We start from the raw sequence: 17,794 nt of genomic DNA, 5'->3' as shown, positions 1-17,794 counted from the left end.
GCTTTGTTCGGCGCGGTCGAACCTGCGCGCTGCGCTCCGCGCTCGCCCCGCGCCCCGGCGGTGCGGGCTCTGCCCGGGGAGCAGCGCTGCTCCGAGACGGGGAAACCCCGAGCCAAGCGGCTGTGGGAAAGGGAGAAAGGACGGGACAAAAGAAACACCCCAAACCCATTGCTTGGTGGTTGCCCGGTGTGAAATGCGCTCGCTGCGGCGCGGGGGAGGACAGACGGACGGCGGTCGGTCGCGTCGGGGCGCGGGGGCTGCGCCTTGCCGGTGCACTGGGAGAGGGAACGGGGAGCGTGTTGTGTGTGTTCTCCCTCACTCAAAGGCACCGAGATTCCCAGGAAAGCTCCGGGCAGACGATTTGATTCCATGCAACTGTTAGTAATGATACCCGTAACGTATCCATAAATCTCTTGGGAAAAGGTTTGTCTATGTGACCCAAAGTGTAGCAGCCCCCCGTCATTTGTGAACAGTGAATAGAAGGCGCTTAAACTACTGCAGCCGCTTTGCACTGTTTCTCGGACGTTTCTTTGTATCAAGTTTCCGGGTACACTTGGCTTTTTCCTCTATAATCAGCTTTCTCTTGCTGGATTCAGTGAGTGATGCGATAATCCAATGTTGGTAATATCTCAATTCATTAACATAATGAATCAGAAGGAAGAGGCTGATTATAAATCAGAAAGCTTCTATTTATGTGAAATATCTTGGCAACTGGCAGCAGTGAGGAAGACAGTAGAAGGAGTATCAGACAGTTAACAGGACCTCGGGAACGCGGCTGCGGGAGGACTCAGGTGCTCCCTGCGATTTAAACGCCTTAGCTCTTCAAAGGACAATTGTGCCCATTGCAGCGAGGCAGCAGCGCTGATTTGGGGAAATACCTGACTCCCGTGGCTCAAAGCCCCCATCCCCGTTGTTTGGGCGAGGTTTTTGCTGCCGGCCTCCACTGGCAGGTCAGCCCGGGGGGATGAAAGTACTTCTGCCCCTGGACGAGATCCCTTTTAAAGTTACTCATCAGCCTGCTTCTTCTGCAAACAGAGAAGACTGCAAAGATGCAAATATTTGTAGAAGTCAAGTTCTGTGTTGTTTTGGGCTTATACACTCAGAATTCTGGGAGCAGACCCCTTTTCTGCACTCCGTGTCTGTCCCTGCTGGGGATAACAAAGCTCTCTGGTGACTAAAGACGCTCTTACTCCCAGAGTCACTTTAAAGCAGATTTTAAGAGCACTGGTGACTTGAAGCACCTGCACTGAAAGGCCACATGGCCCGGCTGCAGCCCCAACACCTGACGAGGAGAGGCAGCCCGTTGTAAAACGGAGAGCACAGAAGTCCTTTTCCTCTTTTTTTCATTGAGGGCACATGTTGCCCATGATTCAATCAATTAAGCAATTGCAATAAATCAATGAGATGAATACAAATAACAGGAGGAGGCTATGGGTCAGGCAGGGTTAGTGGTGGGAGTAGGCTTATAAAAGGTGGGGAAGAGTCACTAGAGAGTCGGGGCACGTGATAGAAACAAACTGGTAAGAGAATTTTTACTCTCCTTTTCTTTTCCTACTTTTTACTTTTGCCCCTTTTTGGCTAGGGCTCCGTGGTGGTGGTGGTATTGGTCAGCACAGTGCTGTGGCTGCAGAGAAGGTGGGCAGGGTGGGAAGGCAAATGTTTAGGGCAAAGCAGGCCATGGTGCACGGTCTGCCTGCAGAAGCCTTCGGGAGAGGAAGGGCACGGGGTGTGTCACCCCACCAGCCCGGGGGTGCCTGTCCCTGCAGCCATGGTCTGCTGGTGACCCCCTCTGCCTGCACAGCCCCAGGGCCTCCCTGCCCTTCATAGTCCCGTCTGCTGGAGGCTGCCCAAGGGGTCTAACGAGGTCCGGCAGCCGATAGCCCTGGCCGTGGCCACTGTCCATGCTGGCCAAAGGGCGATGCCTGCACCGGGACCTGCCGTGCCGCCTGTCCCTCGGTTGCTGGGCATCTGCCTCCGGCCCTTTCCTCTCTCTGCAGAGCACGGCTGTGGGTGGCAGCACAACCCCGGCTCTCCGGGGGTATCCAGGGTCCAAATCTGAAGGCATAAGGAGTGCTTGAGGAAAGACGCAGGAGGTGTTAGGGAGTGGGCAGGGGCCACGCTGTGAGGGCTGGGGAAGGACAGCAAGGGCCGGCAGTGAGAGCCCGAAGGACAGCAGTGCCCGCACCCCAGCCATGGGAGGGCGAGGCCCGTGAAACCCGGCCCTGGAGCGGGCTCTCGCGGGGGTGGGCAGGCACGCTCGAGGCCCAGTGGGCTCGCTTAGAAATAACGCAAATACTTCCGTAAAACTGCTGAAAGCGAGAGATGGACAAGTCCTGCAAGCACCTGGGCGTCCTTGGGGACGCGGCGGGTTGCGAAAGGCATGTGTCAATTTAGCCCCAGTGTTGACTTAAGCGAAAGTGCTAAGCCATTCCTAAACCTAAGTCAATACAGACTTAAGCCAAAATTGTTATTAACGAGCTCTAATCTGATTTAAGAGCCTCCGAGCGAGCCGTGTCTACGCGAAGCGCGTTGCCTTGCGCTGTGCTCCGCGGTGCCTGTTCCGCCGGGGGGGCCGCGGCCCGGGACAGCGGGAGGGTCGGGAGAATGCAGCCCCAGGGAGGAGGAAGGTGGGTTTCGAGGAAAGTCGGGCCACAGTGATTTGGGATGACCGGTGATCTCCCTCCGCGGGACAACCTCTTAAAACTGTACGCAGCTCGGCTGGCATGGGGCGGTTCGGGGCTGTGCAAACCTCTGGGCTGGGGGTGTTTGCATAGCGGGCCGGGGCTGCCGAGACCCCTCGGCCGTGCCCGGCCTGGGGGTGGTGCCGAGGGCGGGCAGCTCTCCTCGCTCGGGAGAGGGACATGCCAATGCATTTTTTCCCCCATCCCAATGGGGCAGTTGAGCCCTCCACTCCACCCCCCAGTGGGGGCCTTTCTTTTCTTCCCCACCAGCTTTGAGCAGCCCTGTTTCAGATTGGCCTTTTTATGTTTGATATAAAGAATAGTTGTTGGCCAATTCCATCTTTTCATCGCTGCTCTCCAGGCCCGGGTCCAAGCGGCTTGTCAGATGCTCATTAACTCCCCCTTTGGCTCTTTCCAGTGTGTCTCCTAAGCTCATTGTGCCAAGAACTAGCGCTTCTTTCTCTTTACACGGCTCCCTTTCTCTGCTCCATCAGGGAGACAAATTACTTTCCAAAAGGGATCGCCAGGGATGGTTTAATGAGAATTTCTCTAGCGCTGGCCGTGGAAATCAATGTAGTTAACATTCGGTGCACTTAATTGGACTTTTCTCTTCTGCCTCCTTCAAAAAAACTCTGAAGCTATCCTGTTAATCTCTCATTTGTAATCAATTGTGTTGACTAAACAAAAGTCTAGGTCGTCCTTTCTTCCTGTCCCAGACAATCCTTTGTTGCCTCTAAATGCCTCATTCTTGAGTGCTCCTGGTCGTGTAGATGGGTCCGATTTTTGACAGTTCATTATTGCGCTTTTGTCCATTTAATCTCCCTCGCTGTGTTTTGCATGTGCATGCCTTAATGAGCTCCGTTGGCAATTAACATGTTTCTAGCAGCAAACCGGTTGCTCAGACGTTTGGAGAGCGGAGTGCAGGGAAAAGGGCAACGCAGCTGCCTGTAGGTTGGTCGCTTCCCGGTGCCCGGCGCGGTGCCGGGACGCACCTGGGAGCCGCCCGGTGCCGGGGAAGCGCTGGGCCGGGCCGAGGGGGGAAGCCCGGCGGTGCTGGCACGTCGCTCTCTGCGCGGAGGCACCTCTAACCCTCCCCCCGAGGCACCGGCACCGCTCAATCTGTTGTGTGCGCGGCTGTGGCGCCGGGAGAGGTTTTTTTTTTTTGTGCGGGTTTTTGTGTTATTATTGAGGCTTGCTGGCAAGAGTGCCGAAGTGTGAGCAGTCGTGGACAGCAGAAACATCTTGTGAGGGAGAAGATAATTGGAGTCTCTGGCGTGTGTGTGTCTGACAGAGCCGCCCCTCCCCCGCGATCTGCGGCTTGTGTGTGCCGGGATCCGGGCGAGATCCCGGGGGGGCAGGGGCCGGCCGGTGGCGAGAGCGCTGCCGCGGCCCCTTCCCGGTGCGTCCGAGGTCGGGGGGAAGCGGGAGGGACAGCCGGCCCGGACAGGGCTGCCCGCCGCCACCCAGGGGGGCCAGGTGACCAAGCCCACCCAGCGGCGGCCGACACGGCCCTGCAGGGTGCCCCGGGGATGCCCTTAGCCGTGACGGGGATGCCGCCCTCCCCCCTCACAGACGGCTCTGTAAACAACGCCGCTTTTTATAAAAATGCGATAAGAACGCGCTTCCTTAATTCCCTTCCCGGGAGCGGGTTTCGCGCTGCTCTCGCCCATCAGGGGAGCTGAGGAAGCAGCCTGCGCGCTGTCTGTGGGGCCTGTAGCCGCGCCTGGCTCCCGCTTTCGGCTCCCGGCTGGCAGCCCAGACCTCTTCCCGGGGCCTGAGGTGCGGAGGAAGCGGAGCTTCCCCCGGACCTGGCAACGGCACCGGCTCCGTAGCCGCCCCTCGGGATGCGCACGCCCCGCTCCACTCCTCCAGGACCTTGTCCTGCCGTGGCCTCCCATCGCACAGTGTCCTCTCGGAGAGGGGTGCCTCCCTCTGTCCCCAGCCCGTGTGCTATCCCGCCCCGTCTGTCGCGTTCTCTAGAGAGCCCGGCTCGGCTCCCGCCTACAAAGGCTTGAGCTGCAGCCCCTTCGCTTGCGGGACCCTTTCCCCCGACAGGGTGTCCAGAGTGGTGACTTAACGACGACGGGGTTTGCAATTTTTCTTTCTTTTCTTTTTTTTTTTTTTTTTTTTTTTTTTAATTTCTTTTTAACCTAAAACTCTCCCAAAACATTTTAACAGGGTTTTGTCACGATCTTTCCCCACTGCCAGCATAACTGGGCATCCTTTTCCGCCCATCAAACCGTCAAAACGCTACTTCTGACACTGGAGAATGCAAACCCCGAGAAACTCTGAAATCGCCCCGTCCCTCCAGCGGGAGCACGGGGCCCGCCAGCCCCGGCCCCAGCCCGCTCCTCGAGGAGCGCGGAGCATCGCAGCCGAATAATGAATCCAGAAACCCGGAGCGAGGGGTCGCCTCCCGTTCCTGCGCTCGGCGGCGAGCTGTGCTCGTCCTCGCCTTCTACTATTTAACCACTCAATTAAGCGGAGAAAGGTGAGCTCCCCATTACGCCGTCCCCAGGCATTTCGGTGCCTGTCTCGTTCCCCTCTTCATTGGCAAGCCCGGCCCGAGCAGCACGCACACGCCCGGCCGCCTCAATCTCCTTTCTCCGCTAGAATAATATTGTTCCTAACGACGTGGCCAGAATAGACACTTGCGTATTAAAAGTGAGGGAGGGGGGGAGATGAGAAGGGAATATTTAGTGTAATCCAAGTGCTTGATTATCCATATTCTGATCAAAAAGAGTTTCTGAGGCCTGCTGGGAGTGATTAGATTAATGTAATGCGGTTTGAAGGGTCTGTGTTTTCTCTCTTAATTTGGGTCATTACTCGGAAAGCAAGCGTGAGATCATTTTATCTGCATGCAAGGAAAGATAGTCATTCAGGAGCGGCTTAAACACGCTGTAATGAACCGACCCCGGAAAGCAGCTCTGGGAAACTCCGAGCTGCCGTTCGCGCTGCCGGCCGGGGGTCCCGCACCGGCGCTGCCCCTGTTCCGGGGGGCGGCTGCAGCCCTCTGAAGCCGCCCGGCTCCCTCCCGCCCTGGTTTTGCTTCCTGCGGTGCCCGCGGCGCTCGGCGGGCCCCGGAGCGGCAGGGCCCGACTCCCGCAGCTCCCGCACGCCGCGTTCACACGGGGGACAGCGCCGTGCAGCCCGGTCCCCGCTCGGGCCGGGGCCGAGGTGGGAAATGAGACACCTGCGAAGGGCCGGTTTATTGTCCCATGATAGATATAGATATATATATATTCCTCACTTATTCGAGCGTACATTTAAAATGGAGATTTACAGACACGTATAAAGAGCGCTGTCCTGGCGTGGGGGGCGGCCAGCCCGGCCCCTCCTGGCCCGCAACGCGCTGTTAAATAAGATTCCTCTTATGTACAACTGCGGCTCGGGGTCGCTTGCTACCGGCGGCTGAGCTCGCTGGGGAAAAGACAGAGAAGCGAAGGCTGGTTTGGATAAATAGTGCTGGCCTGGTGGAGAAGAAGGTCCGAATGGGGCGGCGCGCCGGGCCCTTAGCTCTGCCCGCTGCGCCCAGGGTCCCGCGGCGGAGGAGCGCTGGAGACGCTGTCGTGCAACTTTCGGACGTGCTTCTTTAAATCAAAGTTTCTGCAAAATCCTTTCCCGCAAGTGACACACGTAAAGGGCTTCTTGTCGTTGTGGGTGTGCATGTGGAAAGTCAAGTTATAGATCTGGTGGAAGGCTTTGTTGCATATGGTGCACTTGTACTGCTTCTCTCCGCTGTGGGTCAACTTGTGGTTCTTGTAGTTGCCTGCGAAGGAGGAAAAGGGTGGGACAAGGGGTTACCCGAAGGTGCCCGGGCCGCACGGTGCACAGGTAAGGGGGGCATTAGGAAGTGTTTCCCCCTGCACCCCTGTCCCACTTGTCAAACTCGGTCCGCGTCAGCGCGGAGCAGCGCGCAACTGGCATGGCACAAATGAGAAGCAGGGTCAGCCCGGTGACCCGCGGCAAACGGAGGGCTCTGGATTAGGACCAAGGCCCGGCACCTCTCATTTAAAAAGCATTTAGGGAGAACCGTCAGCAGTGCCCGGCGATGCGGCCCGGCTTAGAGGGAAAGTAATTGGGAGCGGCGGCGGCGGCTCTGCCTGCGCCCCTCGCTTCCCCCAGCCAGGCAGGGCTCGCCGCGTTTAATCCCCGCTAATGATGGGCGAAGGCCCCGGCCCGGCTAAGCTTACCTTTCTGGTGGAAGCCCTTGCCGCAGAACTCGCAGACGAAGGGTTTGTAGCCGGCGTGGATGCGGATGTGGGTGTTGAGCGTGGAGCTCCTGTTGAACGCCTTTCCACACTGGTTGCACTTGTGGGGTTTCTCCTGCACCGGAGGGCGAAAGGCCCGTCAGTGGGGGCTGCGCGGAGAGCGGGGGGGGTGGGCCGCCGCCTCCCGCACCCCGGCTGCCCCCCACCTACCTGGGTGTGGATGATTTTGTGCCGGCACAGGGTGCTGGCCTGGCGGAAGCCCTTCCCGCAGACCTTGCAGACGAAGGGCCGGGCCCCCGTGTGCACCGGCATGTGGCGGGTGAGGTTGTAGTGTGCGTTGAACACCTGCGGGGAAGCGCCGGGAAGGCGAGGTCAGGCACGGCCCCGCCGCCGGCCGCCCCCGGCCCCCACCCCGTGCCAGCGCCCCCCTTACCTTGCCGCAGACCTCGCAGGTAAAGTTTTTGGGCTTGCCCTCCGCCGCCCCGCCGCCGCCGCCGCCCCCCATCTTGGCGTGGCCCTTGGGGGGGCCGCCGCGCTCCGCCGCCGCCGCCTCCTTCATCACCTGGTCCAGGTGTCCCGGCAGCCGCTCCTTGTGGGCGAAGGGTGGCGGCGGCGGCAGCTTCTCGGCCGCCAGCCCCGCCAGCTTGGCATTCTCCAGCAGGAAAAGCTTCTGGTGGGCCGAGAGCCCCCCCGGCGGCGGGGCGCCCAGCAGGCCGGCGGGGAAGAGCTGTCCATGCAGGAGGTCGGCCGGGTGGTACGCGGCGTCCAGGTAGTTGAAGTAGTAGAGGGAGCGGGGGGCGGCCGGCACGGCCCCTGCCTGGTGGATGACCTGCGGCTTGATGAGCCGGCCGCTGGGCTGGCCCAGGGCGAGCTCTGCCTTGCAGCAGACGCCGCAGTTGGCTTTGCAGAGCCCCGCGCCGCCCCGCAGGCTGCTCTTCCACAGCTCCGAGTAGTTGAGAGTCTTGGAGGGCAGCTCGTAGCCCAGCGGCGGGATGGGGATCACGCAGGGCAGGGGCGAGCACAGGCTCAGCGGCTTCTTGCCCGGCTCCGGCCCCGGCCCGCCGTGCCGCTGCTCGAAGGCTGGCTTGGGCTCCGACGTCTTGGCCATGATCCTCTCGATGGAGAAGGCCAGGGTCTTGGAGGGGTTAGCGGCGGCGGCCCTGCCGTCGTGCCGGGGGCAGGAGGAAGGCATGACCGTCTCCAGCGACCCCGGGCTCGCCATGTCGCTCCGCCGTGCGGGAACTTGGTGTGAGCAGCGACTCGCTCCCGCTCTCGGCTCTGCATTCCAGAAAAGCCAGGAGACAAATCAATTTAATAAGCACCTTGTTCTCCCCCACCCCACCCCCACCGGCACCCCCTCCTATTTACATTCAAATGAACATATCCAAGAACAATGGCACGTAGGGTACCAGATTACTGCTCATTAAGCGGAACACGCTAAAGTAAAATGCAAGCTAGACCTTGTTAGTATTAAAAAAAAAAAAAAAAGGAAAGAAAAAGAAAAGCCTCCTCCAGCCCAATGCCACCCAGCCCAGCCACACCGATGGCCACGGTCCGGGAAATGCAGGAGCAGGGGCGGGGGGCACGGCGAGGGGCGGCGGGACTCGCCTTGGGACCACTTACCTTTGCCCAGCGCCGGCGAGACTCATCCAAGCAGCGCAGTGTGGCCACAGTCACATTTTGATAGCAAACATCTTCCTGAGCGTCAGATCACGGTCTCGTACATTTAAAGCTGACATCACATGAAGTCACTTTGAGCAGAATGACATGGGGATGCCACCATGGATCTTCCCCGAGCCGAGGCGCCGGGCTGGAGCGCGGTGGGCTGGGGCAGAGAGAGGAAGACGAGCCCCCCCTCTACACGCACAATTTCCTTCCAGTTTAAGACGCACAAATCGCTCGTGTGCGAGCTGGGTTTTTTCCTCTCTCTCTCCCTTCTTAAAAAGCAACTTGCAAAGCAGAGGAATCGTTTTGCATGTGGCAAATTAGAAGGCAAGTGCGATTCACAAGTTGGGTGGAAAAGAGTGCTCCAGTTCTTGCTGGGGTTAGAAGAGCCACTCCGAGTGAGCGTGAGGATTTTTTTTCTTCCTCTTCTTCCTTTTTTTTTTTTTTTTTTAAAGAAAGGGGGAGAATGATTTTTTTTTTCTAAAGCAACTACCACGCAACCATGCTCGAGTTATTTTGGCAACCCATCTGCAATCAGCTCCGTTGCAACCGAGCTGGAAGATAATTAATAAATTGTCACTTATCTGCGAGCCTCCCCAGCATGTATAAATTAATAGCCAACCCATTAATTAGGACAGTGTATTAATGTTAATTAAACTAAGTTTAATTCCACCCCTCTCCCCTCACAGGGTAGCTGGTGATTAGCCTTAAATAAATGTGGAGGGAGTCGAGTCCAGGACTGGATTTCGCTGCTTAAGAAAAAAAAAAAAAAAAAAAAAAAAAAAAAAAAAAAAGACCAGTGTTCAGCAAACGGGAGTTCTGCAAATTGTCACCCCGGAAAGATGCCCGCTGCCTGGGGGAGGGCATCCGGGCGGTTCTCCCTTGCCCTTCCAGCCCTTGTCGTGCCCCCCCGCCTTTCCTTTTCTCCCCCTCCCCCCCAAATAGGCGACGATACATTATAGCGCCTGGATGCCGGGGTTTCTTCCCTTCCTCTCTTTAATTAAAACGTCGTGATGCGGGAGGGGAGGATTTGCAGAAACCTCAGATGCGAGGACGCGGTAATTGAGAGAGTCCCGCGTCCACCTGTTTGGGGGGGCCCGGCAGTACCCCCCTGGCCCTGATTAGCCGCCCCGTCCCTCGCTGGGGCTATTCAGCCGAACCAATTTTCCCCCAGCGATTCAGGGCGCTCAATTCTCTTTCACTTGTAGCCACTATAGCGCTGCGTGGAACCTGGTTTTGTGTGTTTCTAAAATAAAGGGGAGGATTATCCGGGGGAGAGGGGGGAGCGAAGGGTTTAGATTGAGCCTGGCCAGAGGTAAAGGAAGCAATGAAAAGGCCCCAATATATATATTATTTTTTCCGCCTCCCTCGCACTCCTAAGAAAGTTTGGAGGAATTCGGGGGTTTTGTGCGGCGCTGACAAAGCCGCGCCTCCTCTCCCCGCCGGGGCAGCTCGCCGGCGGCTGTTTGCAGACAGGCTTTTTCACCTGCGAACCACAACACGCTCCAGAAACAAACTTTGAAATCGGCGGCCGCCCCGGGCTGCCTGCGGGCGGAGGGGAGCGCCCTGCCCCGGGGGGACACCCCGTTTGGAGCATCAGGTGTTGGCATCCCCCCAGCCCTGCCCGCTCCATCCCGCCTGCCCGGATCTGTCGGGTCAGCGTTCAAGGGAGCGAGGGAACCGTCCCGCTTCTGGGGGAGAGGGTGGGACGGGGCTGCGGAGAGCCACACAAGCCGTGTCCGGTGCCTGGGCTGCGGGAGAGCCCGTGGGAGCCCCGGGGAGCCGCGTCGCGCTGCTCGCCCTGCCCGCACCTCCTCCGGGCAGCGGGAGCGGGCAGGCGGCGGCTGGGCTGGGCTGGGCTCCGCTCGCTCCCGGGGCTCGCCGGCTTTAGCAAAGTATTTAATTAGCCTCCACAAACTTCTTTTTCCTCGCCTGCAGATTATACTGAGTGGAGGGTTGGGAACTATTTTACACCTTGCCACTCACATGTTAATTAATCTCTATCTAACCCTAATTGCAGTTTATTCAAGCACCGCTCAAACAGCTCACCCACACAATAAACACTGGGGCTGCTTTTATCCATATTACTCCCCGCTCACACGTTGAGTAATTAACTCCAGTACCAACTAATAGTGCAAACAAATATTTTCTGTAAACGAGATGATTTCGGGCAGGATAAAAGAGGGCTGCGGAGCCGGGGCCGGGAGCTCGCTGCCAGCTTCCCCGCGCCGCCCTCGTCCTTCCCGGGATGTTTGCTGGACCGGCTCTCTCCCTTTTTCCCTCCCTCCCTTTCTGGACGAGGGAAAGGCTACCGGCTCGCCCCTCCGCACCCACTGCCCTGCTCGGGGCAGCGGGTCCCGTAGGCCTCAGGGTTCTCGGGGCGAGGAGGGACGGGGGAACCCCGAGTGCAGCCCCGGGGCCGCCTCCATCCTGCATCCCGGAGAAGCCCTTGTGCATCCCAAAGCCGGGCACCGGCTCGGGCCGTGCCGCTGCCTCCCGGCCGGCGAGGAGCCGGGTACCGCACGCCTTGTGCATCAGGGCTTTGAGATCCCAGCTAAGACCCGGGCATCGGAGCTCAGTATTTTAATTGAAATCGCAGGTTTAGGCACAGCTGGAGGCCGTCTCTATCGATTCGACTTCTGCTGTTCCGGCGAGCATATTACAACTGACTGACTTTGAGACAGCTGCCCCAGCCCCCTCGCCTGCCCCGGCCCCGCCGCCTGCCCACCGCCGAGCCCGAGCCCCTCGGAGCGAGTGGGTCTGGGGGGGCCGAGCGGCCCAGCCCGGCTTTGGGAGGCAGGAGCTGCTGCACGTCGGGTGGGCTGCGGGCTCCCGGCTCTGCAGGGCGTTCTGCCTTTCCCGTGGAGGCTGTTCTCCCGTGGGGTTTTAATCCTTCACCTCAGACGTCTGGAGGGAGAAATGGTTTGCGGATTTTTCCCAGGAAGGGCTCACGCCGCAAAGCCGCTCTTGATGCGGACACGGTCGCTCCAACGGTGATTTTTGCGCTGCTGCCTTCCTAGAAAAACGAGTGCGGTGTCCAGTCGGGCCGGGCCGGCCCCATGCGGGGCACACCGGGTCACCCGGGGCTTTTCTAGCCCCCGCTCCCGTCGGAGGGTCCTATACGCGCCCGGCAGACCCAGCCCCAAAAGCTCCCCGGCGCTGACATCGAAAACCAGCGAGGGTTCCCCTTTCGCCCCTCGACAGCCAGACCTGCTCAGCGAGGGGCTCCCGGGGACGTGTCCCGGGTGGGTCCCGGGCGGGCGGGAGCGCAGGGCCCCGCAGGCCCGGCCGGGCTCCCCGTGCCCATCGGGCCGTCCCTGCCCGGGCAGTCGGTGCTGGGCATTTCTGGTCCACTGGAAGACAACTTAGGATCCTCCTAGTTATTTAACTTGGCAGCTGCTTAAACTCCACAGTGGAAGCTGCCGAAAGTTATTAGCATTATGCTTCAATCTCTCCGAAATGGTGGCTTTGATTTCCATGCTGCTTTGCTTTACATATATGTATTTTTGTAAATACTTTTTTTTACTATTTTTTTTCCCTTTTTTTAATAGCAGAAGGTGATGAACTACCAGAGGAGCCACCAGCCCAGGCAATTAGGATAGGGCTGTCTTTGTGAGCTGGGGGGGTGGCAGCTTTTTGTGTGGTTTTGCAGCTTTGTGGCTGGTGTAAGGTGTGGCAGAGCTGCCCTGGGTCAGGCTGGGCGGTGGTGCTGCCTGGCCCTGGTCCCACTTTGCTGGGTTTGGGACTGTCTCAGTGTAAGGCAGAAATTACAACCTGGAAGGGTCAACCTAGGGATGGTCTCAAGGTGTTTGGCCACAGTTTGGTTTGCAGTGGTCAGAGACAGACGCTGCTTGGACAAATTAGAGAGCAACGAACAGGGAAGTCAGGATAGCAAACTTTGGGGCTGGAGTGAAGTGAGGGTTGTTACCCATATGACTGCTTCCCGTTATTCCTTTGAAACTGTGATAACCTTGTGTAACAGGAGCAGTGCCAATGCCTTGGTCCCTATGGGCAGTCCATCTGATCCTGCAGGACCCTGCTGCCCCGTCACCCAGTGGAGAGTGCCATGACCGGGGCAGGGGCAGTGCATGGTAAGGCCACCTTGGCTGGAGCAGAGGTGCTGAGTCTCTCCAGACTATTTTTCATCTCTGTAACTGAGTTATGTACACATTACTGTGTATCTGTAGACAGATTATTTTAATTTATTTTTTATTTTTAGATTTATATTTTTTCACTGGGGAAGTTTTTGGAGCTCTGCACAGGTCCCAGAGCAAGTGTGGTTAGTGGGATTTTGTAAGGAACCTGGCCCAGAGTCCTGGCGTGGTTATGCTGTTGAACTTTTGTCAGTGATGCAAGAGTAACATTGACATTTTCAACCTGAGTCCAATTTTAAGAGCTGGTATCTGACCTGCTTCTAAAGCTGTTTGAAATCTAGTTCCACTGCAGAGCAACCGGCAGGGCACCGTGGCAGGAGCTGCACAGAGTGCCTCGATGGCAATCAAACTGGCTTATGTAATTCTAAAAATGGCAACTCCTTACTTGCCACATCTCTTTCTGTCTTTGCGGAGAGTCCTGCAGAGCTGCCAAACAGAAGCAATTGAATGAACTCTTTTCCCGGCTCATTCCTCCTTCCACAGCTCGGAGAAAGTGAGCCAGAGCCTATTCTAGTTTGCCTGTCAACAGGAATGGTAACTAACGGCTCGATCCCAGCCAGGCTTTATGCCCCAAAAACGCTGCCTGCCTGCCTGTGAGGAGTGGAGAGAGACATCATGAGGGAAATCTAGTTCCTGGTGTGAGACTGGTCTGGCCCGGGAGGCAGGCGAGGAGTTGGTGGAATCTACACCATGTCCAAAGTCAGCCTGACCAGTAAGGCAAGGAGGAAATTGTTGAGCAGGTGAGCTGCTGTTCTCCATCCTTGCTGTCGGAAATAGTCGTCCCTCGCCTTGCAGTAATGGAGCAATGCTGTGTCTCATTTCTGAACGCTGAAACTGAAGGATGTTCCTTCCTAATGTTTTGAAATGTTGTACTTTTTTGTTTTGAAAGAGTGGGAGCTTTTATTTTTTTCTGGTTTTGTAGGGTTTTTTTTCCCCTTATTTTCTATTTAGGAGAAAAGGTGGGAGGAAGTAGAGAAGGAGAATATAATGGGGGGATGGCCTTGTTCTCACTTTCCTACTGAAAATGTTTCAGAAAAAGGAGCAAAAAACAGTGAAAATGGGTAGAAGCCCACTTCAGTTTTGTGTTCCTATTCCTTCCTTTTTTTGCTTGGAAGAAGGATGGCCAAAAAAGTAAGTGGGACAAACTCCACGTGTTTTGAATTATTCTCCCCTTAATGAGATAGAAAACCATCTCATTTTCCAAATTTCTTGCTTTTTCAATGAAGAAAACGGAACAGAGAGAGAATCCTTCCCAAGCCAATTTTTCCACTGTGTCTTTTTGCCACTCCGTCCTCACTCGGGGTTGTCCAGCCTTTGTGGCTGTGCCACATGCTACGTTGTCTGGGATTTGTATTTGCCCTTGTTTGAACTGTTGTCACAGATGTCCCCATCGGCTGCAGGGCTGGACTGGTACGGAGGTGGCAGCACCTTGCCTCCTTCCCCTGGGGCATGTGGGACCGGCTGGACTGCAGCATCCCTGTCCCTGGTGGTGGTGGTGGCTAAGTCAGAAAGAGCCTGGCAAGACTCCCAGACTGACTGGTGAAACTGCTGCTGTGCTATTTGAGCACAAGGGCTGATTTCACCCCAGAAGACATGATCTAGAAGAACTATTAAAAATCCCTCTGACAATGAGAGCCTAAACTACAAATCCTTGTTATTTGATGAAAAATCTTCAGTGCACAACCCAAGTATTTCCTGATATTGAAGAACACCCACAAAGTATGCAAAAATAGCTATTTATTTATTTGATTTAATTATGAACCTAGCTTGTGATTTTTGGGGTGGGGATGGGGCCGGAGTTAATGATGCTGAAAAGAGAGAGAATTTGAGAGAAAAACCCAGATGAGTCATTTGCTCTGGGGAGCAGAGGAGCTGCTTTGGTTCTTCCTCACAAAACAGAGAGCATTGCAGAACCCACCAAGGGCTTTGAGACTTCTTGGCTGCAGAGGACCTCTCCAGGGGAGGTTTCTCCCTGGGGAACTTTGGCCTCACAGCCCATGGGTGAGGCTGGTGTCCTATGGCTATGGCCAGTGTGTGTTGGAGGGATTGGCTCATCAATTTCTACTTGCACACCAACCAGATGACCAAGGGTAGATCTGCCATGGTGAGCATCAGCTGCTGTTCAGTGGGTCACCCTTCCCATCCCCATTGGGCTAAGCTACTGAGTGACCCCCAGAACTGGTGAATATGGATACAGGACATGTTCCTGTCCCTGACGTGAGGGTCCAGATGGTTTGGAGGCTGCCGCGTGCTCTGCCTCTGATGTAAAACCAAACCTGCAATCCTTGCTGGTTTAGCTGGATAGAAAAATACCTTCCCCGTCATCAGAGTCCACCACCACATTCACTTTAAGTCTTTGAGCTATTAATCTCCTCCTACTTCCCTTCCAGTGTGTGCTTCTCCTCTCCAGCTGACAGCCTGGGACAGCCCCGAGATCAGCTGCTCGTGGAGCTCTCTGTGTGGAAAGCAGTCCTAAACGGTGTGGCCTTTGTTCCCCCCAGCTGTCGTATCCTCCGGGATCTGCAACAAGTCCTCATTTTACAGACCCCATCTTGACAGTCCCCAATCTGATCTGACCACCTGGTTTGTTTTTGAATCGAGCACTTGAGTCATAACATTTCTGTTTATTTCAACAACTGTATTCCTTGCATAGGAAATGAGCCAAGATGGTCTAAGGCAGGGAGAGCAAAGCATGTCGTGGTTGTAATTGCTTTTGCTCTCCCAATATAAAATTTTACAGTATAATCAAAATCTTATTTTTGTAGTACTGGACTCTGTTATTGACTTAATCTTCTTAAGTGCTCCTATTATTCCAGTGATTTCATCGTTGTATGTTGATTTTAATCTTTTGATCTCCATATTAGCTACTGCCTGCAACTAATTTGTTGCTCAGTGTTTTTCTTTGTTTTGACCTGTGAGGCATTTTCCTCATGGCACACAACTCTGCTGGCAGATTGCATATAATCTCTGCACTTTTTTTCTCCCATATTTTGCACAGTTATAACAAATGCAGATTTACAACTTGAAATGGAATATGTATCTTTTAGAAAGGCTGGGAAAAATACCACTTCAGGTTTAGCCCAAGAGCCTAGATGTGCTTGAGTAAAGGTAATACGGCTGAATGCAGCTCACCAGAGAGAGGTGTGGCACAAGCTTTTTAGTCCAGCAAGTTCAGAATGGGTGAAAACTGCAATGATTGTAATTTATACACAGTCAAGGATGAAAGAGCATCTGAAAGCAGTGTTAGATCTAAGATGAAGAAGGGTGGGTTTTGTGAATGGCTCAAGGGACTCTCCTAGCTGGGCCTGGCTTGATGCAGCAGTGACTCTGTTGAATCCTGAACCACGGAGCAGGTTTTTGAACAAACACTGGTGACAGTGGCAATAGTGCAGTCATGAACTTCACAGCCAAAGTGCAGAAGTTGACATACAGCTCTGCTGTGTTCTGCTTGGCCATTAGACAGCTGCTTTTCCCCTTGGTAGTTGATGGTTTAACCTGTGCTGATTTACTGTGTGCTTTGTTTTCTTTAGCTTTTTCTTTGAAAGCTTAAAGAAGTAATTTTTGCCTTAGGTTTGCTGTGACTTTTTAAAAAAGAACACAGCCTGAACATTGACAAAATCATCTTTGCTTTGCTCTGTGCCTGTTTATGCTTCTGAACACAAATTGTCTTCTAATATTTTTGACGTTTTGGTCACTAGAGAGGCAGAAAAGCAATTTCTAAGATGCCTATGGGCCAGAAGACATGCATTACAGCAGAGGGGAAAGAATCTGTTAGTTGCTGAAATATAAAACAAATTGGATGAACAGCTGCTGACACTTGTCAGTCAAATAGTTGATAGCATTTTCAGTCTCCATGCCACATGCTTTTAAGTAAGTCTGTCAAAAAAAGGATATTTTCGCTGGACTTCCCTGTAAATATGAGAGAAGTTTTGGCCTGATCTATCATTTAAAATTTTGCTGGCAGAGGAATGAAATTTTCCTCTTTCCCCAAAACTGATTGACATAACTGTACTGGCAGATTCTTCATCTAGGTGCAGTTGTACTGGCAGAAAGTCCTTTGACTGTTGGAGCTTGTTCTGTCACAGCAATGGGTAGAAGTGAACCAGCAGCAGCTCTTTGCATTCCTTGTCTGGCTTTGCCAACACTCCCATCCGTCCAGAAGCCCTTTTAGGTGCTGCCCGAGCTTTACTCTGCAGGAGCCTGAGCCCTGCCCAAACTGTAGTCTGTGGCCAGGAGGGTTTTAAACCCGGATTGATGGTTTTCAGACAAAACCAAACCATTTTGGATTGGACATCTCTGCAGGATTAACAGAAGGTGGTACGTCCTGCTCCCAGCACCACGGTACAGAACCCATTTACAGAACCCAACCCAGGGCCGGGCTGCCAGCACCCACGTAACCATGTGCAGGGTTAAAGACAGTGGGGATCAGGATGCAGAGCTCTCCTTTGCTCAGCCACAGGCTGCAGGCTCTGGAGTGGGAGGTTAAATCCTGCTTTGCAGCACTGCTTGTACGTGAGATCTTCTCCCCGCTCCCACTGAAGTATGTAACTTGAAGCTCATCATTTGGGTCCAAACTCCTTAAAAGTAGCGAGCTGGCTAATGCTTCCTCATTCTGGATGTGTAGCCAAGCCTCTGGGTTGTTTTGGAATCTCTTTATGGATGCTTTATTGGGATTTGAGGACGTGCAAAAAGCTGTCACAGGCCACAGGGTCACTGCTCATGACAGAGGAACTCAGTCGAGGGTGTCCATCACCGCCGTTCCAGGGAAGTACCGATGTGCGTTAGCGATGTGCAGCCAAGGAGCATCTCCTGAAGGCTGCGCCCACACTCTCATTCAAAAAACTGAGCAGGGCTCACTATTTTGAAAGGTGGCAGGTGGAAGTGGGTTGTGTTTTTACCCAATAAATATTTTGTGGTTTCAAAAAAAAAAAAAAAAAAAAAAAAGGAGCCACTTGCAGAGCAGAATCAAGCTGTTTCTCTAGCTCTGCTCTGCCTGGCTGATAGCGGAGCTACAAATCTGGGTGTCCCTCAGTGCTCTTTGCTACCAGCGTGGTGGCCACCCCAGTAAGGCTTTCCAAGAGCC

General features: G+C 54.9%; 1 protein-coding gene across 1 annotated transcript; it reads right to left on the bottom strand.

Annotated features, from left to right (window-relative positions):
- Positions 1–5,871: 5,871 nt before the first annotated feature.
- Positions 5,872–9,246, bottom strand: FEZF2 (FEZ family zinc finger 2). Its single transcript, XM_050312888.1, has 5 exons — positions 8,516–9,246; positions 7,326–8,170; positions 7,103–7,237; positions 6,875–7,007; positions 5,872–6,450 (listed from the first exon to the last, which is right to left on the bottom strand). Exons 2-5 carry the CDS (start codon positions 8,112–8,114, stop codon positions 6,194–6,196), a joined length of 1,314 nt encoding a protein of 437 aa, XP_050168845.1. The 5' UTR covers positions 8,115–8,170; positions 8,516–9,246; the 3' UTR covers positions 5,872–6,193.
- Positions 9,247–17,794: the final 8,548 nt, after the last annotated feature.

This window comes from Myiozetetes cayanensis, unplaced genomic scaffold (assembly GCF_022539395.1).
Source record: "Myiozetetes cayanensis isolate MyiCay16 unplaced genomic scaffold, myiCay2020 scf18, whole genome shotgun sequence".
NCBI lineage: Eukaryota > Metazoa > Chordata > Aves > Passeriformes > Tyrannidae > Myiozetetes > Myiozetetes cayanensis.
Note: the sequence above shows the minus strand (reverse complement) of the source record. Positions and strands in the feature narration are given on the sequence as shown.

Coding starts and splice junctions, on each gene's coding strand:
- FEZF2 (XM_050312888.1), bottom strand. CDS start 8,114: ATGGCGAGCCCGGGGTCGCTGGAGACGGTCATGCCTTCCTCCTGCCCC. Junction 7,238..7,325: donor CCTGCGAGGTCTGCGGCAAG/GTAAGGGGGGCG, acceptor GCTTCCCCGCAG/GTGTTCAACGCACACTACAA. Junction 6,451..6,874: donor CAAGGGCTTCCACCAGAAAG/GTAAGCTTAGCC, acceptor CCTCCTTCGCAG/GCAACTACAAGAACCACAAG.